Source organism: Oncorhynchus mykiss, chromosome 10, assembly GCF_057628025.1.
Source record: "Oncorhynchus mykiss isolate SJ-2025 chromosome 10, ASM5762802v1, whole genome shotgun sequence".
Classification (NCBI taxonomy): Eukaryota; Metazoa; Chordata; class Actinopteri; order Salmoniformes; family Salmonidae; genus Oncorhynchus; species Oncorhynchus mykiss.
Genome location: NC_143031.1, coordinates 62,921,568 through 62,948,553, shown reverse-complemented (window position 1 = coordinate 62,948,553; position 26,986 = coordinate 62,921,568). Strand labels below are relative to the sequence as shown.

The 26,986-nt window shown below is 49.2% G+C and overlaps 1 protein-coding gene across 1 annotated transcript; it reads right to left on the bottom strand.

Annotated features, from left to right (window-relative positions):
* Positions 1 to 3: 3 nt before the first annotated feature.
* si:dkey-9i23.4 (C-type lectin domain-containing protein) lies at positions 4 to 12,734 on the bottom strand. The gene is made up of 4 exons (XM_021619293.3): positions 12,606 to 12,734; positions 8,471 to 8,611; positions 698 to 812; positions 4 to 463 (listed from the first exon to the last, which is right to left on the bottom strand). Exons 1-4 carry the CDS (start codon positions 12,732 to 12,734, stop codon positions 390 to 392), a joined length of 459 nt encoding a protein of 152 aa, XP_021474968.2. The 3' UTR covers positions 4 to 389.
* Positions 12,735 to 26,986: the final 14,252 nt, after the last annotated feature.

Here is a 26,986-nt window from a genome sequence, read left to right as displayed (position 1 = left end):
TTGTTTACTTGCTTAACACTCTTTATTTATATATATTTTTTAATGCATTTTTCAGTTTGCTAAAAGCAGGCACATCTCTATGTGGTTTGGTTTCACCGTGGGAGATCTGTGGGTTGGGGTCATTGGGGAAAGGAGCAGGAGGAGTCCAAAATGACACCCTATCCTTTATAGTGCACTACTTTGACCAGGGGGCCCGTGGGGCTCTGGTCAAAAGTGGTGCACTCTATAGGGAACAGGGTGTCATTTCGGTCACAACCCAAGAGAGAGGAGCAGGGGACTGGGTTGGTGTTACACAGACAGACACACAGTCTATACCAACACACCACTGGAGAAAGCATGCCCAATACATTGCTGCTTCATACTAAGTATGTGAGCGTGGATATTTGTCCTCAAACTCTGTTCTTGAAGGAGCACACGTAGCTCTTCTTGGTGAAACACGTGTGGTCGTTCCATTTCCCAATTTCTTGAGAATAGAGAACAAATATACAGAGAGAACAGAGAGACAAACAGAAGTTAAAATGTGAGTTCAAAATACCATCTCTTCCCACCACCTTCCAAGAAATGTTTCATTCACATTTTTGTCATTTTAGCTGTTAGCCAGTGCATTCAACTAAGGTAGGTGAAAACAAACACATATCATAGCCATTGCAAGTAAAAACCATCCATCCATCCCATCACTCCCCCCTCCATCTCTTACCGCTCCAGTTCATCTCCACACAGTCCTCGCGGCTCCCCCAGCGGGAGATGGGCTCCCCAGGGGTCCATGCTTCAAAGTTCCAGCTGGAGCCGTCAGTCCACACAAACTTACCAGACTGAGAGAAGGAGGTAGAGAGAAATGTGGATAGAAGAAGAGAGAGGGGAGTGATATAAATGTGGATAGAAGAAGAGAGAGGGGAGTGATATAAATGTGGATAGAAGAAGAGAGAGGGGAGTGATATAAATGTGGATAGAAGAAGAGAGAGGGGAGTGATATAAATGTGGATAGAAGAAGAGAGAGGGGAGTGATATAAATGTGGATAGAAGAAGAGAGAGGGGAGTGATATAAATGTGGATAGAAGAAGAGAGAGGGGAGTGATATAAATGTGGATAGAAGAAGAGAGAGGGGAGTGATATAAATGTGGATAGAAGAAGAGAGAGGGGAGTGATATAAATGTGGATAGAAGAAGAGAGAGGGGAGTGATATAAATGTGGATAGAGGTAGAAAGCGGGGAGTGATATAAATGTGGATAGAAGAAGAGAGAGGGAGTGATATAAATGTGGATAGAAGAAGAGAGATGGGAGTGATATAAATGTGGATAGAAGAAGAGAGAGGGGAGTGATATAAATGTGGATAGAAGAAGAGAGAGGGGAGTGATATAAATGTGGATAGAAGAAGAGAGAGGGGAGTGATATAAATGTGGATAGAAGAAGAGAGAGGGGAGTGATATAAATGTGGATAGAAGAAGAGAGAGGGGAGTGATATAAATGTGGATAGAAGAAGAGAGAGGGGAGTGATATAAATGTGGATAGAAGAAGAGAGAGGGGAGTGATATAAATGTGGATAGAAGAAGAGAGAGGGGAGTGATATAAATGTGGATAGAGGTAGAAAGCGGGGAGTGATATAAATGTGGATAGAAGAAGAGAGAGGGGAGTGATATAAATGTGGATAGAGGTAGAAAGCGGGGAGTGATATAAATGTGGATAGAGGTAGAAAGCGGGGAGTGATATAAATGTGGATAGAAGAAGAGAGAGGGGAGTGATATAAATGTGGATAGAAGAAGAGAGAGGGGAGTGATATAAATGTGGATAGAGGTAGAAAGCGGGGAGTGATAGAAAGACCGGAGGTGATAAAAACAAATGTACGGTGCATTTGGAAAGTATTCTGACTCCTTCACTTTTTCCATTTTTTGTTATGTTACAGCCTTATTCTAAAATGGATTAAATAAAACATTTTCCTCATCAATCTACACACATAATGACAAAGCGAAAACAGTTTTTTGTAAATTTTTGCAAATGTATTAAAAATAAAAAACAGAAAAACCTTATGTACTGTACATAAATAATCAGACCCTTTGCTAAGAGACTCGAAATTTGAGCTCTGGTGCATCCTGCTTACATTGATCATCCTTGATACGTTTCTACAATTTGATTGGACTCCACCTGTGGTAAAATCAATTGATTGGACATGATTTGGAAAGGCACACACCTATCTATATAAGTTCCCACTTGAGGTCAAAGGAATTGTCCATAGAGCTCTGAGACAGGATTGTGTCGAGGCACAGATCTGGTGAAGGGTACCAAAAAGTGTCTGCAACATTGAAGGTCCTCAAGAACACAGTGGCCTCCAACATTCTTAAATGGAAGAAGTTTGGAACCACCAAGTCTCTTCCTAGAGCAGTCCGTCCGGCCAACCTGAGCAATCGGGGGAGAAGGGCCTTGGTCAGGGAGGTGACCAAGAACCCGATGGTCACTCTGACAGAGCTCCAGAGTTCCTCTGTGGAGATGGGAGAACCTTGCAGAAGGACAACCATCTCTGCAGCACCTTTATGGTAGAGTGACCAGACAGAAGCCACGCCTCAGTAAAAGGCACATGACAGCCCGCTTGGAGTTTGCCAAAAGGCACCTAAAGGACTCCCAGAACATGAGAAACAAGATTATCTGGTCTGATGAAACCAAGATTGAACTCTTTGACCTGAATGCAATGCTGGAGGAAACCAGGCACCACTCATTACCTGGCCAATACCATCCTTACGGTGAAGCATGGTGGTGGCAGCATCATGCTGTGGGGATGTTTTTCAGCAGCAGGGACTGGGGGACTAGTCAGGATCGAGGGAAATATGAACGGAGCAAACTACAGAAAGATCCTTGATGAAAACCAGTCTCTGAATGTCCTTGAGTGGCCCAGCCAGAGCCCGGACTTGAACCCGATCGAACATCTTTGGAGAGACCTGAAAATAGCTGTGCAGCGACGCTCCCCATCCAACCTGACAGAGCCTGAGAGGATCTCCAGAGAAGAATGGGAGAAACTGTCATGTACTGTCATGTTGTGTCTTGTCTCTGTCCTTTCCCTTCACCCTGTCTCCCTCTGCTGGTTGTTGTTAGGTTACCTTTTCTCCCCCGCTTTCCCCCAGCTGTTCCTTGTCTCCTCTAACTACCCATTCACCCCGTTTCCCACCTGTTCCCTTTTTCCCTCTGATTAGGTCCCTATATCTCTCTCTGTTTCTGTTCCTGTCCTTGTCGGATTCTTGTTTGTTGTGTTCCATGCCTGAGCCAGACTATCGTCATGTTTGCTGTAACCTTGTCCTGTCCTGTCGGAATCTGCCGGTCTATCTGAGCCTACCTATGTTTGGTTATTAAAGAAGCTCTGTTTAAGTTAGTTCGCTTTTGGGTCCTCATTCACTCACCATAACAGAAGAATCCGACCAAGAATGGACCCAGCGACTTCGGATCCTCTCCACTCAGCCGTCGGGATCCAGGGAGCGATGCTAGGCAGACACGAGCAGGAAGTGTCTGCTGCTCGACATGCCGTTGAGACCCTGGCCACCCAAGTCTCCAACCTCACAGAACAGGTTCACCATCTCCGCCTCGATCCACCGGCCACTTCCAGGGCTTTCGAATCTCCGGAGCCCAGAATCAATAACCCGCCGTGTTACTCTGGGGAGCCCACTGAATGCCGCTCGTTCCTCACCCAGTGTGATATTGTGTTTTCTCTCCAGCCCAACACTTACTCCAGGAGCACTGCTCGTGTCGCCTACGTCATATCTCTCCTTATTGGACGGGCTCGTGAGTGGGGCACGGCAATCTGGGAGGCAAGGGCTGAGTGTACTAACCAGTATCAAGACTTTAAGGAGGAGATGATACGGGTTTTTGATCGATCTGTTTTTGGGGAGGAGGCTTCCAGGGCCCTGTCTTCCCTATGTCAAGGCAATCGATCCATAACAGACTACTCTATTGAGTTTCGCACTCTTGCTGTCTCCAGTGGCTGGAACGAGCCGGCCTTGCTCGCTCGTCTTCTGGAGGGTTTCCGCGCAGAGGTAAAGGATGAGATTCTCTCCCGGGAGGTTCCTTCCAGCGTGGATTCCTTGATTGAACTCGCTATTCGCATTGAGCGACGGGTTGATCTTCGTCACCGAGCTCGTGGAAAGGAGCTCGCGCTCTCCGTCGCCTCCCTCTCCGCATCACTACCATCTTCCTCTGCCGGCTCGGGTGCTGAGCCCATGCAGCTGGGAGGTATCCGCATCTCGACTAAGGAGAGGGAACGGAGAATCACCAACCGCCTCTGTCTCTATTGCGGTTCCGCTGGTCATTTTGTCACTTCATGTCCAGTAAAAGGCCAGAGCTCGTCAGTAAGCGGAGGGCTACTGGTGAGCGCTACTACTCCTGTCTCTCCTTCAAGATCCTGCACTACCTTGTCGGTCCATCTACGCTGGACCGGTTCGTCAGCTTCCTGCAGTGCCTTAATAGACTCTGGGGCGGAGGGCTGTTTTATGGACGAGACCTGGGCTCGGGAACATGACATTCCTCTCAGACAGTTAAAGGAGCCCACGGCCTTGTTCGCTCTGGATGGTAGTCCTCTCCCCAGGATTCAGCGTGAGACGCTACCTTTAACCCTCACTGTTTCTGGTAATCATAGTGAAACCATTTCTTTTTTAATTTTTCGTTCACCTTTTACACCTGTTGTTTTGGGCCATCCCTGGCTAGTTTGTCATAATCCTTCCATTAATTGGTCTAGTAATTCTATCCTCTCCTGGAACGTCTCTTGTCATGTGAAATGTTTAATGTCTGCTATCCCTCCTGTTTCCTCTGTCTCTTCTTCACAGGAGGAGCCTGGTGATTTGACAGGGGTGCCGGAGGAATATCACGATCTGCGCACGGTGTTCAGTCGGTCCAGGGCCACCTCTCTTCCTCCACACCGGTCGTATGATTGTAGTATTGATCTCCTTCCGGGAACCACCCCCCCCCGGGGTAGACTATACTCTCTGTCGGCTCCCGAACGTAAGGCTCTCGAAGATTATTTGTCTGTAGCTCTTGACGCCGGTACCATAGTCCCCTCCTCCTCTCCCGCCGGAGCGGGGTTTTTTTTTGTCAAGAAGAAGGACGGGTCTCTGCGCCCCTGCATAGATTATCGAGGGCTGAATGACATAACAGTGAAGAATCGTTATCCGCTTCCTCTTATGTCTTCAGCCTTCGAGATCCTGCAGGGAGCCAGGTTTTTCACTAAGTTGGACCTTCGTAACGCTTACCATCTCGTGCGCATCAGGGAGGGGGACGAGTGGAAGACGGCGTTTAACACTCCGTTAGGGCACTTTGAATACCGGGTTCTTCCTTTCGGCCTCGCTAACGCTCCAGCTGTCTTTCAGGCATTAGTCAATGATGTCCTGAGAGACATGCTGAACATCTTTGTTTTCGTTTACCTTGACGATATCCTGATTTTTTCACCGTCACTCCAGATTCATGTTCAGCACGTTCGACGTGTCCTCCAGCGCCTTTTAGAGAATTGTCTTTTTGTGAAGGCTGAGAAGTGCACTTTTCATGCCTCCTCTGTCACATTTCTCGGTTCTGTTATTTCCGCTGAAGGCATTAAGATGGATCCCGCTAAGGTCCAAGCTGTCATTGATTGGCCCGTCCCTAAGTCACGCGTCGAGCTGCAGCGCTTTCTCGGCTTCGCAAACTTCTATCGTCGTTTCATCCGTAATTTCGGTCAGGTGGCAGCTCCTCTCACAGCCCTTACTTCTGTCAAGACGTGCTTTAAGTGGTCCGTTTCCGCCCAGGGAGCTTTTGATCTCCTCAAGAATCGTTTTACATCCGCTCCTATCCTTGTTACACCTGACGTCTCTAGACAGTTCGTTGTCGAGGTTGACGCGTCAGAGGTGGGCGTGGGAGCCATCCTTTCTCAGCACTCCCTCTCTGACGACAAGGTCCACCCATGCACGTATTTTTCTCATCGCCTGTCGCCGTCGGAACGTAACTATGATGTGGGTAACCGCGAACTGCTCGCCATCCGGTTAGCCCTAGGCGAATGGCGACAGTGGTTGGAGGGGGCGACCGTTCCTTTTGTCGTTTGGACTGACCATAGGAACCTTGAGTACATCCGTTCTGCCAAACGACTTAATGCGCGTCAGGCGCGTTGGGCGCTGTTTTTCGCTCGTTTCGAGTTCGTGATTTCTTATCGTCCGGGCTCTAAGAACACCAAGCCTGATGCTTTGTCTCGTCTCTTCAGTTCTTCAGTAGCCTCCACTGACCCCGAGGGGATTCTCCCTGAGGGGCGTGTTGTCGGGTTGACTGTCTGGGGAATTGAGAGGCAGGTAAAACAAGCGCTCACTCACACTCCGTCGCCGCGCGCTTGTCCTAGGAACCTTCTTTTCGTTCCCGTTCCTACTCGTCTGGCCGTTCTTCAGTGGGCTCACTCTGCCAAGTTAGCCGGCCACCCTGGCGTTCGGGGTACGCTTGCTTCCATTCGCCAGCGTTTTTGGTGGCCCACCCGGGAGCATGACACGCGTCGTTTCGTGGCTGCTTGTTCGGTCTGCGCGCAGACTAAGTCCGGTAACTCTCCTCCTGCCGGCCGTCTCAGGCCGCTTCCTATTCCCTCTCGACCGTGGTCTCACATCGCCTTAGATTTTGTCACCGGACTGCCTTCGTCAGCGGGGAAGACTGTTATTCTTACGGTTGTCGATAGGTTCTCTAAGGCGGCTCATTTCATTCCCCTTGCTAAGCTTCCTTCTGCTAAAGAGACGGCACAAATCATCATCGAGAATGTTTTCAGAATTCATGGCCTTCCGTCAGACGTCGTTTCGGACAGAGGTCCGCAATTCACGTCTCAATTTTGGAGGGAGTTTTGCCGTTTGATTGGGGCTTCCGTCAGTCTCTCTTCCGGCTTTCACCCCCAGTCTAACGGTCAAGCAGAACGGGCCAATCAGACTATTGGTCGCATCTTACGCAGTCTTTCTTTTCGTAACCCTGCGTCTTGGTCAGAACAGCTCCCCTGGGCAGAATACGCCCACAACTCGCTTCCTTCGTCTGCGACCGGGCTATCTCCTTTTCAGAGTAGCCTCGGGTACCAGCCTCCGCTGTTCTCATCTCAGTTCGCCGAGTCCAGCGTCCCCTCCGCTCAGGCTTTTGTCCAACGTTGCGAGCGCACCTGGAAGAGGGTCAGGTCTGCACTTTGCCGTTATAGGACGCAGACTGTGAGGGCTGCTAATAAGCGTAGAACTAAGAGTCCTAGATATTGTCGCGGTCAGAGAGTTTGGCTCGCCACTCAGAACCTTCCCCTTAAGACGGCTTCTCGCAAGTTGACCCCGCGGTTCATTGGTCCGTTCCGTATTTCTCGGGTCATTAATCCTGTCGCAGTTCGACTTCTTCTTCCGCGATACCTTCGTCGCGTCCACCCGGTCTTCCATGTCTCCTGCATCAAGCCCGTCCTTCGCGCCCCCGCTCGTCTTCCCCCCCCCCCCCCATCCTTGTCGAGGGCGCACCCATCTACAGGGTCCGTAGAATTTTGGACATGCGTCCTCGGGGCCGTGGTCACCAGTACCTCGTAGATTGGGAGGGGTACGGTCCTGAGGAGAGGAGTTGGGTTCCCTCTCGGGACGTGCTGGACCGTGCGCTGATCGAGGATTTCCTCCGTTGCCGCCAGGTTTCCTCCTCGAGTGCGCCAGGAGGCGCTCGGTGAGTGGGGGGGTACTGTCATGTACTGTCATGTTGTGTCTTGTCTCTGTCCTTTCCCTTCACCCTGTCTCCCTCTGCTGGTCGTTGTTAGGTTACCTTTTCTCCCCCGCTTTCCCCCAGCTGTTCCTTGTCTCCTCTAACTACCCATTCACCCCGTTTCCCACCTGTTCCCTTTTTCCCTCTGATTAGGTCCCTATATCTCTCTCTGTTTCTGTTCCTGTCCTTGTCGGATTCTTGTTTGTTGTGTTCCATGCCTGAGCCAGACTATCGTCATGTTTGCTGTAACCTTGTCCTGTCCTGTCGGAATCTGCCGGTCTATCTGAGCCTACCTATGTTTGGTTATTAAAGAAGCTCTGTTTAAGTTAGTTCGCTTTTGGGTCCTCATTCACTCACCATAACAGAAACTCTCCAAATACAGGTGTGCCAAGCTTGTAGCATCATACCCAAGAAGACTTGAGGCTGTAATCGCTGCCATAGGTGCTTCAAGAAAGTGCTGAGTAAAAGGTTTGAATACTTATGTAAAGGTGATATTTCAATTTTTTGAAAAAATGTCTAAAAACAGTTTTTTCATTATGGGGTAGTGTGTAGATTGATGAGGGGAAAAAACAATTGAATCTACTTTTGAATATGGCTGTAACGTAACAAAATGTGTAAAAAGTCAAGTGGTCTGAATACTGTAAATGTAGATATTACGACAATCATATGTTCAATGTTAAATGTTGTGCTGCAAAGCTTCTCTCTTTCCCCTTCGACCGAACATGTCACTCTTTCCTCCCACATGACTTTGCCGCCCTCCACCCACTATCCATCACTCTTCCTCTCCTACCTGGAAGAGTTCGAAGCCTCCCAGCCAGATGCGAGGGTTTTTGGCGTTGTTCTTCATCACCACGCAAAGCAGGTTGTCGTTGGCTTGACAGTTATGCACCGACACCAGGTGGCCACCGGGGGCAGCAGACCTGCACTGTGTCTGAGAGTGATGAGAGAGAAGAAGAGAAATAGGTGGTGGGAAGAGAAAGAGTGAATTAGTGAGAGAGAAAGAGAGAGTAGGAGGAAGGAGAGAGAGAGAGAGAGAGTAAGCAGGTGCGGACGTAGTGATTTGGAGCCCACAAGAATGGAATGGTCTACCGTATCAAAAGCTTTGGCCAAGTCAATAAAAATCGCAGTACAACATTGCTTAGAATCAAGGGCAATGGGGACATCATTGAGGACCTTTAAGGTTGCAGTGACACACCAATAACCTGAGCGGAAGCCAGATACCAGAGAGAATCCTACAAACATCAAGAAAGGCAGTCAGTTGATTATTTACAAAGTTTTTTCAACACTTTTGATAAAGTGGACAAAATAGAAATAGGCCTATAACAGTTAGGATCAGCTTGATCTACCCCTTTAAATAAAGGATGCACTGTGGCTGCCTCCCAAGCAATGGGAACCTCCCCAGAGAGGAGAGACAGGTTAAAAAGGTCAGATGTTGATGATCAAAATATGTTGATGCATGTCGATTTTGTGTATAGACTGACAAATCAGAATTAAGTTTTTCCTCCAGGTTCTGAAATTTTGCAGACTAGCATATGGAACAACTCTGCAAAATGTGTCCTTCCCAGTGTGAGAACATAACACATAGCACCAGCGGGTATGTGGGGGGAGGGTTATTGAAATGTAACATCCAATCAAAATCTTGCCGCTGCGAGCCAGCGGACCATTCAAACCGTTTTTGCAATGCAAAATTCTCCAGACCTCCAACAGGGTTGGTCAAGTTACTTTCTAAATGTAGTCAGTTACAGTCTCCACTTTTATTTCTGCCAACCGACCTACTCATGAATGTGGTAAAATTCTGTCAACAGCTTAGCATGAAATGTAGCCATAATGCTGAGGCGGCATTGGCACGCACTATGCTCTTAAATTCTTGATGGCTGGTGGGCCGCGCACGTTACTACCACTGATAGAACAATGAGACAGATATTTCACTGGATGTATAAAAATGAAGCATCCGTTTGGCGTTTCCACTCACGACCAAATATGGTCGTGAGAGGAAGCCCACTGGCGATGGAACAAGATGGATTTTGGCCTACATTCTGCACATCTCATCGATGAAACATTTAATCTCAATACAGTTTCCTGTTCCTGAAACTGGAATATGTTATGAACAGAGTGGACTAGGTTTTGTAGACTTTAGACTTTGGGAAAGGGAAAGCGTTCTCCTGGCAACCGCCAAACCCAGATTTGTCCATCGGACTGTCAGATGGCGAAGTGTATTCACACTCCAGAGAACGCGTTTGGACATGGTGATCTTAGGCTTGTGTGCTGCTTCTCGGCCATGGAAGCCCATTTCATGAAGCTCCCGACGAACAGTTCCTGTGCTGACGTTGCTTCCAGAGCCAGTTTGGAACTAGGTAGTGAGTGTTTCAACCGAGGACAGATAGTTTTTACGTGCTACGCACTTGGCGGCTCTGTTCTGTGAGCTTGTGTGGCCTACCACTTCGCGGCTGAACCGTTGTTGCTCCTAGATGTTTCCACTTCACATTAACAGCACTTACAGTTGACTGAGGCAGCTCTAGCAGGGCAGAAATTTGATTAACTGACTTGTTGGAAAGGTGGCATCCTATGACTGTGCCATGTTGAAAGTCGCTGAGCTCTTCCATAATACAATTCTACTGCCAATGTGTCTCTGTGGAGATTACATAGCTGTGTGCCTGATTTAATACACCTGTCAGCAAATGGGTGTGGCTTTTGTATATATACACAAATTTCAATTTTTTTGCTGCCAATACGGGCTTGGGCCCCAGGGCATCAGACCCTGTAAGCCCCTGCATTAATCAGGCCCTGGATCCACACTATGCAGCATTTGCATGAGTGCATTTTTCACTGGCTGTCCACTGGTCGCAAAAACATTGATTGATAGGCAGCTAAAACTTCTTCAATTCAACCATTATTGGGTTATAATACACGTACACAGTGTCTTCAGAAGGTATTCATACCCCATTACTTATTCTACATTTTGTTGTGTTACAGCCTGACTTCAAAATGAAGTAAATATACAGTTGGAAGTCGGAAGTTTACATACACCTTAGCCAAATACATTTAAACTCAGTTCTTCACAATTCCTGACAGGGATGAGGTATTTGTTCAAAGATCATTTTAAACACCATTATTGCACAGAGGATGGACTCTAATTATGTGACTTGTGAAGCAAACGTTCACTCCTGAACTTATTTAGGCTTGCATACTTATTGACTCAAGACATTTCAGCTGTTCATTTTGTATTCATTTGAAACATTTTGAAAATCGTACTTCCCCTTTGACATTATGAGGTGCGCAGGCCAGTGGCCTCAAAAAAGATTCAGGCTGTAACACAACAAAATATGGAAAAAGTCAAGGGGTGTGAATACTTTCTGAAGACACTGTATTTGTGAACATCCACAACAATCACAATCTGTAAGGCTAAATGAGAGAGCAGCAGTGTGATTCACAACAATGTGCTATTTAGATATCAATAATAAGTGATACCCGTATCACTGCTGTCTTTCTTACCTCCAAGCATTTATTCAAGTTGGATCATCTTTGGATGCCGACAGCAGTCACACCATTGGACGACATAGCTTGGACAGTAGCCTATAAAAGCTTATTCCTGCTCTTTTCCCGCAATCCATCAAACACATTTTGTGTGTCATCACAGGGGTCTCTGACTTGTGGTCAGACTCGCTCAGGCGGAACAAACATACACTTTTTTCAATGCTGATTTGAATGTCAATTTATTTTTCTCACAAATATCCTTTCTGAATTTAAAAAGTAATCCTAGAAGTAATCATCTAGTTTTTCAAAAGTATCTGTAATCTGATTACAATGTTTTAGCTGGTAACGTAACAGATTACAGTTACTGTTTTTGTAATTTGTTACTCCACAACCCTGGATGTTGTGACAGCGATGTGATTTGGACATATGACAAGGCGAGATTACTACTAAGTGAACATATGGAATTGTTTTAAGATGGTTATACCAAGGATCATTTCGATATTTGATCTAGAATATTAGGACCCCTGTAAGTATAATTTTTGGGGTGTTATAATTTGATGAAACATTGCATTTGGCCTTACTGCTATTAGCCCATAGAAATGCATTGAATAACACATTCATACATGGAAAAACATATAGTCAACATTAAATTAAAAGGAAGATCTGAGAGATATAGGACTAAGAAAGCTCAGGAAAAAATGCTAATCTTTTTTACCATGTTACCGTTTACCGAGTCCCGTGACACTTGTGGGGGGACGAACAGTAGAGCAACCCAAACACCTTTGTGTTCATGACTGTTTTATGTTTCCATAGAGGGGTCATATACATTTTCTAGGCCAAACCGTTTGGACGCTACAGACGTTTTTGAGAGAAGACAGATTTTCAAGATGTCTCCTGTAGCTTTACCTCAGCCACCTTCCACCGCCGGTGTAGAAGGACAATGTCAGCGGATGAGGTGGATTGAGACAGAGGCAATGCAAAAACACAGAAATCTCTCGTTTAGACACATTTTGATGGGGATTTTTTTGTATTTCCTTTTTTATTTATTATGCCTCAAACAAAGCATGGGGGGGGCCTCAGCGGAAAAATATTTATATTTATTTATTTTAATTATGCCCATGTCATGAGGCTTCTTGATTTTTATTTTATTTATTTTATTTAACCTTTATTTAACTAGGCAAGTCAGCTAAGAACAAATTCTTATTTACAATCATGGCCTACAAATGATGTGAGGCCTGAGGCAATTGCCTCTTCTGCCTAATGGTAAGTCCGCCAGTGGGAGTAAGATGAATACATTAGAAGACACCTCTAATTAAGACATTGGATTTAACCTTCACTTCACTGTATTGCCATTGTATTGGAATGGACAGGCTGACTGACTCCAGGTAGAGCAGTAACATGCTTTGATCATGTTATTATGTCGTTCTCCTGTTACATAGAATGTTGTTTACCTCCGCTTCGGTGAAGTTGAGGGCAGCCTTGAAGTACTTGATGCAGTAGACTGCATTTTTGTGCCCCCCCCCACAGTTTTTTAATTGGAATGTGATACAAAATGAGGCAACGGTTTGCTTTAGGACCATACGGACGCCTCCGAGCTGTCCGGGAGGCTGTTTGGAGTGTTTATCTGACTGGATTTAAAACAATATAATAATAAAAAATTAAAAGTAATGTCTCCTTACTTCTAAAATCTAAATTGTGCCCCTGATCAAAACACATACTGTAATCAATGCAACTCTCTTACCGGTACTTCTGTGGAATGTCAAAGCCATTTTTGTCCCAAGTAGTGACATCATCACAATCAGGCTGACAAACTTCATCTTGCGCTTCCTCTGATTCTGCGTTTCCTTAAAACAAACAACTCAATCAGTAACAGTTTCCTTTAAATAAATGCATTTATAAATAAATCAATTGTATTAACCTTTATTTCACCAGGTAAATTATCTGAGATCATAGTCTATAGCAATATGCTATGAATGACATTAAAACAAATCTCTTGTTCTCAAATTGACTGTGGCTGGCGATTTACAAGTACCGAGCCCTGACGGATTGTTAATTTGAGTGGCTCCACGCGCTAACCGATTGTAACGTGCCACAGCCTCTGGAACAATCAGCAGTCCCATTTGACAAATAAAGATTTGCTTGCCCGGTCAATTTGGCAACAAAAGTCCGTCGTTTGTTGCCCAATAAGAAGGATGCACTATTAGAATGCAATTTTGTGTGCCCCAATAAATAAATATTGTGAAACACTATCATTCCACTATTACCATAGATGTATTAAAGAAATTTTCTGAAATTACAATGCAACAATGATATGTATAGCTCCTTTAAAAAAAACGAATGCAAAGCAAAAAAAAAGGAACATTTGCACAATGTAATCTGAAATACAACCTTACCAGAGTGTGGACTAGGTTGCTTCTCCCTCTCTCTCTCTCCCGCTCTCTCTCTCTCTCTCTCTCATTTGGTATTCCCTTCTTTTAATAGCAAATGTAATCTCACCTCCTCCCTGTAATTCTCACCCCGTCCTTACAGATACAGATGCCCACCCCTCTACTCCTGCGTCCCAAATGGCACCCTATTCCTGTGGGTTCTGGTCCAAAGTAGAGCCCTATATAGGGACTACGGTGCCATTTGAGACGCAGACTTCCTGTTAACACTCTGTTGTTGTGTGGTGGCACCAGCAAGGTTCAAGTTTCATGTTTTATTGTCACATGCACAAGTACAGTGAAATGCTTACTTTCTAGCACAATGAACTACAGTTAAATTAACGCCGTCTCAGAGGCTGGCTACTGAAAAGTGTTGAAAACTCCCCAACACCTCATAGTAGTCAGATCTCTAACTTCTTACGACCCTCTATCATTTTACCATACAACACCATATACTTGTACTTAAATTAATCAATTTATTCAGATCTTACAGAATCTCATTCATAGTTAGAGGAAATTGTATTTGTGATTAAAAGTGTTGGTAAGAAACTCAATTTAGAAAGATGAATATATGATTATTTCATTACTGTGTGCAGCTGCAGTGTTATCGCTTACACACCTAAAACTGTAAACACCAAAGATGTTGGGGCTAGGACCGAGTGGTAGGGTGGAGGTTGGGCCTAGAGGTAGGGTGCAGATAGGGCCTAGATGTTTATTTTTTTATTTTCCCTTTATTTAACTAGGCAAGTCAGTTAAGAACAAATTCTTATTTTCAATGACGGCCTAGGAACAGTGGGTTAACTGCCTGTTCAAGGGCAGAACGACAGATTTGTACCTTGTCAGCTCGGGGGTTTGAACTTCCAACCTTCCGGTTACTAGTCCAACGCTCTAACCACTAGGCTTCCCTGCCGCCCCTAGGGGATAGATGTAGGGTGCAGATAGGGCCTAGAGGTAGGGGCTAGAGGTAGGGTGCAGGGAGGGGCTAGAGGTAGGGTGCAGGTAGGGCCTACAGGTAGGGTGCAGGTAGGGGCTAGAGGTAGGGTGCAGGTAGGGGTTAGAGGTAGGGTGCAGTTAGGGCCTAGAGGTAGGGTGCAGGTAGGGGCTAGAGGTAGGGTGCAGGTAGGGGCTAGAAGTAGGGTGCAGGTAGGGGCTAGAGGTAGGGTGCAGGTAGGGCCTAGAGGTAGGGTGCAGGTAGTGCCTAGAGGTAGGGTGCAGGTAGTGCTTAGAGGTAGGGTGCAGGTAGGGGCTAGAGGTAGGGTGCAGGTAGGGCCTAGAGGTAGGGTGCAGGTAGGGACTAGAGGAAGGGCCTAGAGGTATGGTGCAGGTATGGGCTAGTAGAAGGAGCTATGGGTTACTATTTGATCACCAAGACCTAGTTCTCTTCACTATTTAATCTTCCTCTTGGTTTTGTCTCTCAGGACTGTCATGAACTTGGACAGAGGCGGCTTGGGACTTGAATCTGGCTTTCTGCTTCTTTCAGTGGTCTGAGAGAGAGAGAAGAGAGAGAGAGAGAGAGAGAGAGAGAGAGATCCATTTTGAAATCTTTGGAGTACTGAATTGGTCTCTGCCAATAGCTAGGTTTCCATCAGATATTCATGTGAATATTCACAAATCCACCTAAAAACAATTTGCACACTTTCCCACCAGAGATGTTTCATTCAAATGGATTTGTTGTGGATAAAAAGCTGTGCGTGATGACATAGTTCACATAAAAATAAGTTGTGGTTAAATGCGTTTCCATCGCATTTTCAACTCCACTGACGGTTTTGTGAAAACATTTCTTGCATTAGACTGTATAGTGAATGTGCCCACTCTGGTTTTGGCACGTGCTCTCTAGCTAACAGTTAGATACAGATACAGTGCTGGTTTAGCATAATTTATGAGATTAATAGGGACAAAAAGAACACAATTATTTTGATTTGTCAAACCAGGATCAAGCTCATCACTGTGCACTTTCCCCACCATGTAGAGTTCATCATCATTTATTTAATCCGTAGCCTAATAAACTGCATGTTTTCCCGAGTCATAGTGGGAGGACCACACCACATATCACCTGAATCCAAGTTTACGTCGATATGATGGTAATTATATCAATATCTGCACATAAAGGTGTATTTATTGTCAAGTAGGGGCTAGAGGTAGGGTGCAAGTAGGGGATAGAGGTAGGGTGCAAGTAGGGGATAGAGGTAGGGTGCAAGTAGGGGCTAGAGGTAGGGTGCAAGTAGGGGATAGAGGTAGGGTGCAAGTAGGGGATAGAGGTAGGGTGCAGGTAGTGCCTAGAGGTAGGGGCTAGAGGTAGGGTGCAGGTAGGGGCTAGAGATATGGGTGCAAGTAGGGGCTAGAGGTAGGGTGCAGGTAGTGCCTAGAGGTAGGGGCTAGAGGTAGGGTCCAGGTGGGGGCTAGAGATATGGGTGCAAGTAGGGGCTAGAGGTAGGGTGCATGTAGTGCCTAGAGGTAGGGTGCAGGTAGTGCCTAGAGGTAGGGGCTAGAGGTAGGGTGCAAGTAGGGGCTAGAGGTAGGGTGCAAGTAGGGGATAGAGGTAGGGTGCATGTAGTGCCTAGAGGTAGGGTGCAGGTAGTGCCTAGAGGTAGGGGCTAGAGGTAGGGTGCAGGTAGGGGCTAGAGGTAGGGTGCAAGTAGGGGCTAGAGGTAGGGTGCATGTAGTGCCTAGAGGTAGGGTGCAGGTAGTGCCTAGAGGTAGGGGCTAGAGGTAGGGTGCAAGTAGGGGATAGAGGTAGGGTGCATGTAGTGCCTAGAGGTAGGGTGCAGGTAGTGCCTAGAGGTAGGGGCTAGAGGTAGGGTGCAAGTAGGGGCTAGAGGTAGGGTGCAAGTAGGGGCTAGAGGTAGGGTGCAAGTAGGGGATAGAGTTAGGGTGCATGTAGTGCCTAGAGGTAGGGGCTAGAGGTAGGGTGCAGGTAGGGGCTAGAGATATGGGTGCAGGTAGTGCCTAGAGGTTGGGTGCAGGTAGTGCCTAGAGGTAGGGGCTAGAGGTAGGGTACAGGTAGGGCCTTAGAGGTAGGGTGCAGATAGTGCCTAGAGGTAGGGGCTAGAGGTAGGGTGCAGGTAGGGGCTAGAGATATGGGTGCAGGTAGTGCCTAGAGGTAGGGGCTAGAGGTAGGGTGCAGGTAGGGGATAGAGGTAGGGTGCAGGTAGTGTCTAGAGGTAGGGGCTAGAGGTAGGGTGCAGGTAGTGTTTAGAGGTAGGAGCTAGAGGTAGGGTGCAGGCAGGGGCTAGAGGTAGGGTGCAGGTAGTGTTTAGAGGTAGGGGATAGAGGTAGGGGATAGAGGTAGGGTGCAGGTAGGGCCTAGAGGTAGGGGCTAGAGGTAGGGTGCAGGGAGGGGCTAGAGGTAGGGTGCAGGTAGGGCCTACAGGTAGGGTGCAGGTAGGGGTGCAGGTAGGGGCTAGTGCAGGTAGGGGTTAGAGGTAGGGTGCAGTTAGGGCCTAGAGGTAGGGTGCAGGTAGGGGCTAGAGGTAGGGTGCAGGTAGGGGCTAGAAGTAGGGTGCAGGTAGGGGCTAGAGGTAGGGTGCAGGTAGGGCCTAGAGGTAGGGTGCAGGTAGTGCCTAGAGGTAGGGTGCAGGTAGTGCTTAGAGGTAGGGTGCAGGTAGGGGCTAGAGGTAGGGTGCAGGTAGGGCCTAGAGGTAGGGGCTAGAGGTAGGGTGCAGGTAGGGGCTAGAGATATGGGTGCAGGTAGTGCCTAGAGGTTGGGTGCAGGTAGTGCCTAGAGGTAGGGGCTAGAGGTAGGGTACAGGTAGGGCCTTAGAGGTAGGGTGCAGATAGTGCCTAGAGGTAGGGGCTAGAGGTAGGGTGCAGGTAGGGGCTAGAGATATGGGTGCAGGTAGTGCCTAGAGGTAGGGGCTAGAGGTAGGGTGCAGGTAGGGGATAGAGGTAGGGTGCAGGTAGTGTCTAGAGGTAGGGGCTAGAGGTAGGGTGCAGGTAGTGTTTAGAGGTAGGAGCTAGAGGTAGGGTGCAGGCAGGGGCTAGAGGTAGGGTGCAGGTAGTGTTTAGAGGTAGGGGATAGAGGTAGGGGATAGAGGTAGGGTGCAGGTAGGGCCTAGAGGTATGGGCTAGAGGTATGGTGCAGGGAGGGGCTAGAGGTAGGGTGCAGGTAGGGCCTACAGGTAGGGTGCAGGTAGGGGCTAGAGGTAGGGTGCAGGTAGGGGTTAGAGGTAGGGTGCAGTTAGGGCCTGGAGGTAGGGTGCAGGTAGGGGCTAGAGGTAGGGTGCAGGTAGGGGCTAGAAGTAGGGTGCAGGTAGGGGCTAGAGGTAGGGTGCAGGTAGGGCCTAGAGGTAGGGTGCAGGTAGGGGCTAGAGGTAGGGTGCAGGTAGGGGCTAGAGGTAGGGTGCAGGTAGGGCCTATAGGTAGGGTGCAGGTAGGGCCTAGAGGTAGGGTGCAGGTAGGGACTAGAGGAAGGGCCTAGAGGTATGGTGCAGGTATGGGCAAGTAGAAGGAGCTATGGGTTACTATTTGATCAGGTAGGGTGCAGGTAGGGGCTAGAAGTAGGGTGCAGGTAGGGGCTAGAGGTAGGGTGCAGGTAGGGCCTAGAGGTAGGGTGCATGTAGTGCCTAGAGGTAGGGTGCAGGTAGTGCCTAGAGGTAGGGGCTAGAGGTAGGGTGCAAGTAGGGGCTAGAGGTAGGGTGCAAGTAGGGGATAGAGGTAGGGTGCATGTAGTGCCTAGAGGTAGGGTGCAGGTAGTGCCTAGAGGTAGGGGCTAGAGGTAGGGTGCAGGTAGGGGCTAGAGGTAGGGTGCAAGTAGGGGCTAGAGGTAGGGTGCATGTAGTGCCTAGAGGTAGGGTGCAGGTAGTGCCTAGAGGTAGGGGCTAGAGGTAGGGTGCAGGTAGGGGCTAGAGGTAGGGTGCAAGTAGGGGATAGAGGTAGGGTGCATGTAGTGCCTAGAGGTAGGGTGCAGGTAGTGCCTAGAGGTACGGGCTAGAGGTAGGGTGCAAGTAGGGGCTAGAGGTAGGGTGCAAGTAGGGGCTAGAGGTAGGGTGCAAGTAGGGGATAGAGTTAGGGTGCATGTAGTGCCTAGAGGTAGGGGCTAGAGGTAGGGTGCAGGTAGGGGCTAGAGATATGGGTGCAGGTAGTGCCTAGAGGTTGGGTGCAGGTAGTGCCTAGAGGTAGGGGCTAGAGGTAGGGTACAGGTAGGGCCTTAGAGGTAGGGTGCAGATAGTGCCTAGAGGTAGGGGCTAGAGGTAGGGTGCAGGTAGGGGCTAGAGAAATGGGTGCAGGTAGTGCCTAGAGGTAGGGGCTAGAGTTAGGGTGCAGGTAGGGGATAGAGGTAGGGTGCAGGTAGTGCCTAGAGGTAGGGCATAGAGGTAGGGTGCAGGTAGGGGATAGAGGTAGGGTGCAGGTAGTGTCTAGAGGTAGGGGCTAGAGGTAGGGTGCAGGTAGTGTTTAGAGGTAGGAGCTAGAGGTAGGGTGCAGGCAGGGGCTAGAGGTAGGGTGCAGGTAGTGTTTAGAGGTAGGGGATAGAGGTAGGGGATAGAGGTAGGGTGCAGGTAGGGCCTAGAGGTAGGGGCTAGAGGTAGGGTGCAGGGAGGGGCTAGAGGTAGGGTGCAGGTAGGGCCTACAGGTAGGGTGCAGGTAGGGGCTAGAGGTAGGGTGCAGGTAGGGGTTAGAGGTAGGGTGCAGTTAGGGCCTAGAGGTAGGGGCTAGAGGTAGGGTGCAGGTAGGGGCTAGAGGTAGGGTGCAGGTAGGGCCTATAGGTAGGGTGCAGGTAGGGCCTAGAGGTAGGGTGCAGGTAGGGACTAGAGGAAGGGCCTAGAGGTATGGTGCAGGTATGGGCAAGTAGAAGGAGCTATGGGTTACTATTTGATCACCAAGACCTAGTTATCTTCACTATTTAATCTTCCTCTTGGTTTTGTCTCTCAGGACTGTCATGAACTTGGACAGAGGCGGCTTGGGACTTGAATCTGGCTTTCTGCTTCTTTCAGTGGTCTGAGAGAGAGAGAAGAGAGAGAGAGAGAGAGAGAGAGAGAGAGAGAGAGTGAAAGAGAGAGAGTGAGAGAGAGAGAGAGAGAGAGAGATCCATTTTGAAATCTTTGGAGTACTGAATTGGTCTCTGCCAATAGCTAGGTTTCCATCAGATTTTCATGTGAATATTCACAAATCCACCTAAAAACAATTTGCACACTTTCCCACCAGAGATGTTTCATTCAAATGGATTTGTTGTTGGATAAAAAGCTGTGCGTGATGACATAGTTCACATAAAAATAAGTTGTGGTTAAATGCGTTTCCATCGCATTTTCAACTCCACTGACGGTTTTGTGAAAACATTTCTTGCATTAGACTGTATAGTGAATGTGCCCACTCTGGTTTTGGCACGTGCTCTCTAGCTAACAGTTAGATACAGATACAGTGCAGGTTTAGCATAACTTATGAGATTATTAGGGACAAAAATAACCAGAATTGTTTTATTTGTCAAACCAGGATCAAGCTCATCACTGTGCACTTTCCCCACCATGTAGAGTTCATCATCATTTATTTAATCCGTAGCCTAATAAACTGCATGTTTTCCAGAGTCATAGTGGGAGGACCATACCACATATAACCTGAATCCAAGTTTACGTCGATATGATGGTTATTATATCAATATCTGCACATAAAGGTGTATTTATTGTCAAGTAGGGGCTAGAGGTAGGGTGCAAGTAGGGGATGGAGGTAGGGTGCATGTAGTGCCTAGAGGTAGGGTGCAGGTAGTGCCTAGAGGTAGGGGCTAGAGGTAGGGCACAGGTAGGGGCTAGAGATATGGGTGCAGGTAGTGCCTAGAGGTAGGGGCTAGAGGTAGGGTGCAGTTAGGGGCTAGAGATATGGGTGCAGGTAGTGCCTAGAGGTAGGGGCTAGAGGTAGGGTGCAGGTAGGGGATAGAGGTAGGGTGCAGGTAGTGCCTAGAGGTAGGGCATAGAGGTAGGGTGCAGGTAGGGGATAGAGGTAGGGTGCAGGTAGTGTCTAGAGGTAGGGGCTAGAGGTAGGGTGCAGGTAGTGTTTAGAGGTAGGAGCTAGAGGTAGGGTGCAGGCAGGGGCTAGAGGTAGGGTGCAGGTAGTGTTTAGAGGTAGGGGATAGAGGTAGGGGATAGAGGTAGGGTGCAGGTAGGGGCTAGAGGTAGGGTGCAGGCAGGGGCGAGAGGTAGGGTGCAGGTAGGGGCTAGAGGTAGGGTGCAGGTAGTTTAGATGGTAGGGGCTAGAGGTATGGTGCAGGTAGGGGCTAGAGGTAGGGTGCAGGTAGGGGCTAGAGGTAGGGTACAGGTAGGGGCTAGAGGTAGGGTGCAGGTAGGGGCTAGAGGTAGGGTGCAGGTAGGGGATAGAGGTAGGGTGCAGGTAAGGGCTAGAGGTAGGGTGCAGGTAGTGTCTAGAGGTAGAGGCTAGAGGTAGGGTGCAGGTAGTGTTTAGAGGTAGGGGATAGAGGTAGGGTGCAGGTAGGGGCTAGAGGTAGGGTGCAGGTAGGGGATAGAGGTAGGGTGCAGGTAGGGCCTAGAGGTAGGGTGCAGATAGTGCCTAGAGGTAGGGGCTAGAGGTAGGGTGCAGGTAGGGGCTAGAGATATGGGTGTAGCTAGTGCCTAGAGGTAGGGGCTAGAGGTAGGGTGCAGGTAGGGGCTAGAGGTAGGGTGCAGGTAGGGGATAGAGGTAGGGTGCAGGTAGAGCCTAGAGGTTGGGGATAGAGGTAGGGTGCAGGTAGTGTCTAGAGGTAGGGGCTAGAGGTAGGGTACAGGTAGGGCCTTAGAGGTAGGGTGCAGATAGTGCCTAGAGGTAGGGGCTAGAGGTAGGGTGCAGTTAGGGGCTAGAGATATGGGTGCAGGTAGTGCCTAGAGGTAGGGGCTAGAGGTAGGGTGCAGGTAGGGGATAGAGGTAGGGTGCAGGTAGTGCCTAGAGGTAGGGCATAGAGGTAGGGTGCAGGTAGGGGATAGAGGTAGGGTGCAGGTAGTGTCTAGAGGTAGGGGCTAGAGGTAGGGTGCAGGTAGTGTTTAGAGGTAGGAGCTAGAGGTAGGGTGCAGGCAGGGGCTAGAGGTAGGGTGCAGGTAGTGTTTAGAGGTAGGGGATAGAGGTAGGGGATAGAGGTAGGGTGCAGGTAGGGGCTAGAGGTAGGGTGCAGGCAGGGGCGAGAGGTAGGGTGCAGGTAGGGGCTAGAGGTAGGGTGCAGGTAGTTTAGATGGTAGGGGCTAGAGGTATGGTGCAGGTAGGGGCTAGAGGTAGGGTGCAGGTAGGGGCTAGAGGTAGGGGCTAGAGGTAGGGTGCAGGTAGGGGCTAGAGGTAGGGTGCAGGTAGGGGATAGAGGTAGGGTGCATGTAGGGGCTAGAGGTAGGGTGCAGGTAGGAGATTGAGGTAGGGTGCAGGTAGGGGCTAGAGGTAGGGTGCAGGTAGTGTTTAGAGGTAGGGGCTAGAGGTAGGGTGCAGGTAGGGGCTAGAGGTAGGGTGCAGGTAGGGCCTAGAGGTAGGGTGCAGGTAGGGGCTAGATGTAGGGTGCAGGTAGGGGATAGAGTTAGGGGCTAGAGGTAGGGTGCAGGTAGGGGCTAGAGGTAGGGTGCAGGTTGGGCCTAGAGGTAGGGTGCAGGTAGTGCCTAGAGGTAGGGTGCAGGTAGAGGTAGGGTGCAGGTTGGGCCTAGAGGTAGGGTGCAGGTAGTGCCTAGAGGTAGGGTGCAGGTAGTGCCTAGAGGAATGATGCAGGTAAGAACTAGAAGTAGGGTGCAGGTAGTGCCTAGAGGTAGGGTTCAGGTAGTGCCTAGAGGTAGGGTTCAGGTAGTGCCTAGAGGAATGATGCAGGTAGGACCTAGAGGTAGGGTGCAAGTAGTGCCTAGAGGTAGGGTGCAGGTAGTGCCTAGAGGAATGATACAGGTAGGACCTAGAGGTAGGGTTCAGGTAGTGCCTAGAGGTATGATGCAGGTAGGGCCTAGAGGTAGGGTGCAGGTAGGGCCTAGAGGTAGGGTGCAGGTAGGGCCTAGAGGTAGGGTGCAAGTAGGACCTAGAGGTAGGGTGCAATTAGGGGATAGAGGTAGGGTGCAAGTAGGGGGTAGAGGTAGTGTGCAAGTAGGGCATAGAGGTAGGGTGCAGGTTGGGCCTAGAGGTAGGGTGCAGGTGTGGCCTAGATTTAGGGTGCAGGTAGTGCCTAGAGGTAGGGTGCAGGTAGTGCCTAGAGGTAGGGTTCAGGTAGTGCCTAGAGGAGTGGTGCAGGTAGGGCCTAGAGGTTTGTGCAGGTAGTAAATAGAAGTAGGGTGCAGGTAGGGGCTAGAGGTAGGGTGCAGGAAGGGGGCTAGAGGTAGGGTGCAGGTAGGGGGCTAGAGGTATGGTGCAGGTAGGACCTAGAGGTAGGGTGCAGGTAGTGCCTAGAGGTAGGGTGCAGGTAGTGCCTAGAGGTAGGGTTCAGGTAGTGCCCAGAGGAGTGGTGCAGGTAGGGCCTAGAGGTAGGGTGCAGGTAGGGCCTAGAGGTAGTGTGCGGGGAGGGGCTAGAGGTAGGGTGCAGGTAGAGCCTAGAGGTAGGGTGCAGGTAGGGGATAGAGGTAGGATGCAGGGAGCCTAGAGGTAGGGTGCAGGGAGGGCCTAGAGGTAGGGTGCAGGGAGGGCTTAGAGGTAGGGTGCAGGGAGGGCCTAGAGGTAGGGTGCAGGTAGTGGATAGAGGTAGGGTGCAGGTAGAGCCTAGAGGTAGGGTGCAGGTAGGGCCTAGAGGTTTAGTGCAGGTAGTAAATAGAGGTAGGGTGCAGGTAGGGGCTAGAGGTAGGGTGCAGGTAGGGGGCTAGAGTTAGGGTGCAGGTAGGGCCTAGAGGTAGGGTGCAGGTTGGGCCTAGACGTAGGGTGCCTGTAGGGCCTAGAGGTAGGGCCTAGAGGTAGGGTGCAGGTAGGGCCTAGAGGTAGGGTGCAGGTAGGGCCTAGAGTTAGGGTGCAGGCAGTGCCTAGAGGTAGGGTGCAGGTAGTGCCTAGAGGTAGGGTGCAGGTAGTGCCTAGAGGTAGGGTGCAGGTAGTGCCTAGAGGTAGGATGCAGGTAGTGCCTAGAGGTAGGATGCAGGTAGTGCCTAGAGGTAGGGTGCAGGTAGTGCCTAGAGGTAGGATGCAGGTAGTGCCTAGAGGTAGGGTGCAGGTAGTGCCTAGAGGTAGGGTGCAGGTAGTTCTAGAGGTAGGGTGCAGGTAGTGCCTAGAGGTAGGGTGCAGGAAGTGCCTAGAGGTAGGGTGCAGGTAGTTCCTAGAGGTAGGGGCTAGAGGTACCGTGCAGGCACTGCCTAGAGGTAGGGTGCAGGCAGTGCCTAGAGGTAGGGTGCAGGTAGGGCCTAGAGGTAGGGTGCAGGTAGGGCCTAGAGGTTTGGTGCAGGTAGTAAATAGAGGTAGGGTGCAGGTAGGGGATAGAGGTAGGGTGCAGGTAGGGGGCTAGAGTTAGGGTGCAGGTAGGGCCTAGAGGTATGGTGCAGGTAGTGCCTAGAGGTAGGGTGCAGGGAGAGGCTAGCGGTAGGGTGCAGGTAAGGCCTAGAGGTAGGGTGCAGGGAGGGCCTAGAGGTAGGGTGCAGGCAGTGCCTAGAGGTATGGTGCAGGTAGTGCCTAGAGGTAGGGTGCAAGTAGAGCCTAGAGGTAGGGTGCAGGTAGGGCCTAGAGGTTTGGTGCAGGTAGTAAATAGAGGTAGGGTGCAGGTAGGGGCTAGAGGTAGGGTGCAGGTAGGGGGCTAGAGTTAGGGTGCAGGTAGGGCCTAGAGGTATGGTGCAGGTAGTGCCTAGAGGTAGGGTGCAGGGAGAGGCTAGCGGTAGGGTGCAAGTAAGGCCTAGAGGTAGGGTGCAGGGAGGGCCTAGAGGTAGGGTGCAGGCAGTGCCTAGAGGTATGGTGCAGGTAGTGCCTAGAGGTAGGGTGCAAGTAGAGCCTAGAGGTAGGGTGCAGGTAGTGCCTAGAGGTAGGGTGCAGGTAGTGCCTAGAGGTAGGGTGCAGGTAGTGCCTAGAGGTAGGGGCTAGAGGTAGGGTGCAGGCAGTGCCTAGAGGTAGGGTGCAGGCAGTGCCTTGAGGTAGGGTGCAGGTAGGGCCTAGAGGTAGGGTGCAATTAGAGCCTAGAGGTAGGGTGCAGGTAGGGCCTAGAGGTTTGGTGCAGGTAGTAAATAGAGGTAGGGTGCAGGTAGTGCCTAGAGGTAGGGTGCAGGTAGTGCCTAGAGGTAGGGTGCAGGTAGTGCCTAGAGGTAGGGGCTAGAGGTAGGGTGCAGGCAGTGCCTAGAGGTAGGGTGCAGGCAGTGCCTTGAGGTAGGGTGCAGGTAGGGCCTAGAGGTAGGGTGCAATTAGAGCCTAGAGGTAGGGTGCAGGTAGGGCCTAGAGGTTTGGTGCAGGTAGTAAATAGAGCTAGGGTGCAGGTATGGGCTAGAGGTAGGGTGCAGGTCCAGAAAGAGAGCCAATTATATACAAATTCTATATTTTGGGAGGAGCAGAAAACAGTTTTCAACCAATGATTGAGTTGTGAGACTATGCTGTAGAGCTCATCACTCCCCCTAACTGGGAGAGGGTCAGAGACAAGAACTCGATGCAGACACATCTTTCAATCTGATTTACATGCTGAAGATATGTTACCTCAGGTGACCTCTGTTTCATCCTAACATGATTGGTGCCGACGTGGATAGCAATATCCCTATACCAAAGATGTTCTCATCTATCTGTGCCAATACTCTCTACACTCGCCAGTTTTAGCTTTAGCCAGCACCATCTTCAGATTAGCCTTAACGTCGGTAGCCCTGCCCCCTGTTAAACAGTGTATGATCGCTGGATGATTCGTCTTAAGTCTAATACTGCTGGTAATAGAGTCGACAGTGACTAGGGTTTTCAATATGTCAGAGCTAATGGTGGGAGGCTTCAGCGTCTCAGACACCGTAACGGGAGGAAGAGAGACCAGAGAAGGCTCGGCCTCTGACTCTGACCCGTTGCTCAATGGGGAGAACCGGTTGAAAGTTTGTCGGCTGAATGAGCGACACCGAAGGACAACCATCTCTGCAGCACCACCTATCAGGCCTTTGTGGTAGTGACCAGACGGAAGCGACTCCTCAGTAAAAGGCACATGACAGCCCGCTTGGAGTTTGCCAAAAGGTACCTAAAGGACTCTCAGACCATGAGAAACAAGATTCTCTGGCCTGATGAAACCAAGATTGAACTCTTTGGCCGGAACGCCAATCGTCAAGTCTTGAAGAAACATTGCAACATCTGTATGGTGAAGCATGGTGGTGGCAGCATCATGCTATGGGGAGGTTTTTCAGTGGCAGGGACTGGGAGACTAGTCAGGATCGAGGGAAAGACGAATGAAAATCTTTATAAAAACTTGCTCCAGTGCTCAGGACCTGAGACTGGGTTGAAGGTTCAGCTTCCAACAGGACAACCCAGGAGTGGCTTCGGGACAAGTCTCTGAATATCCTTGAGTGGCCCAACCAGAGTCCGGACTTGATCCCGATCTAACATTTCTGGAGAGACCTGAAAACAGCTGTGCAGTGATGCTCCCCACCCATCCTGACAGATCTTGAGAGGATCTACAGAGAATGGGAGAAACTCAGATTCAGAGCATTCAGCAGGACATGTGGCGTCCCACAGGTGTCAGTGCTGGGGCTTTTCCTGTTTTTAATTGACATGCTCCCTCTCAGCCAAATCCTCAGAGATTATAACATCAACTTCCACTGCTAAACTGACGATACTTAGCACCTAGCCCACTACTGCTATTTTACCTGCCTTAATTCTAAATTTATGTTGCTATATTGAATATAAATATATATTTTTCCCCCTCCGTAGATCTTTGAGACAACTCCAGAATGAAAAGCGCTACACAATTAAATTACTGTACTAATCACAAATGCAATTTCTCTAACTATGAATGAGATTCTGTAAGTATATGGTGTTGTATTGTAAAATGATTGAGGGTCATAAGAAGTGAGAGATCTGACTATTATGAGGTGTTGGGGAGTTTTCAACACTTTTCAGTAGCCAGCCTCTGAGACGGCTTTAATTTAACTGTAGTTCATTGTGCTAGAAAGTAAGAATTTCACTGTACTTGTGCATGTGACAATAAATACACCTTTTTGTGCAGATATTGATATAATAACCATCATATCGACGTAAACTTGGATTCAGGTGATATGTTGTGTGGTCCTCCCACTATGACTCGGGAAAACATGCAGTTTATTAGGCTACGGATTAAATAAATGATGATGAACTCTACATGGTGGGGAAAGTGCACAGTGATGAGCTTGATCCCGGTTTGACAAATCAAAATAATTGTGTTATTTTTGTCCATAATAATCTCATAATGTATGCTAAACCAGCACTGTATCTAACTGTTGGCTAGAGAGCACGTGCCAAAACCAGAGTGGGCACATTCACTATACAGTCTAATGCAAGAAATGTTTTCACAAAACCGTCAGTGGAGTTGAAAATGCGATGGAAACGCATTAACCACAACTTATTTTTACGTGAACTATGTCATC

Coding starts and splice junctions, on each gene's coding strand:
- si:dkey-9i23.4 (XM_021619293.3), bottom strand. CDS start 12,734: ATGGTCCTAAAGCAAACCGTTGCCTCATTTTGTATCACATTCCAATTA. Junction 8,612..12,605: donor TCAACTTCACCGAAGCGGAG/GTAAACAACATT, acceptor CATCACTCTCAG/ACACAGTGCAGGTCTGCTGC. Junction 464..697: donor TGTGGAGATGAACTGGAGCG/GTAAGAGATGGA, acceptor TCTATTCTCAAG/AAATTGGGAAATGGAACGAC.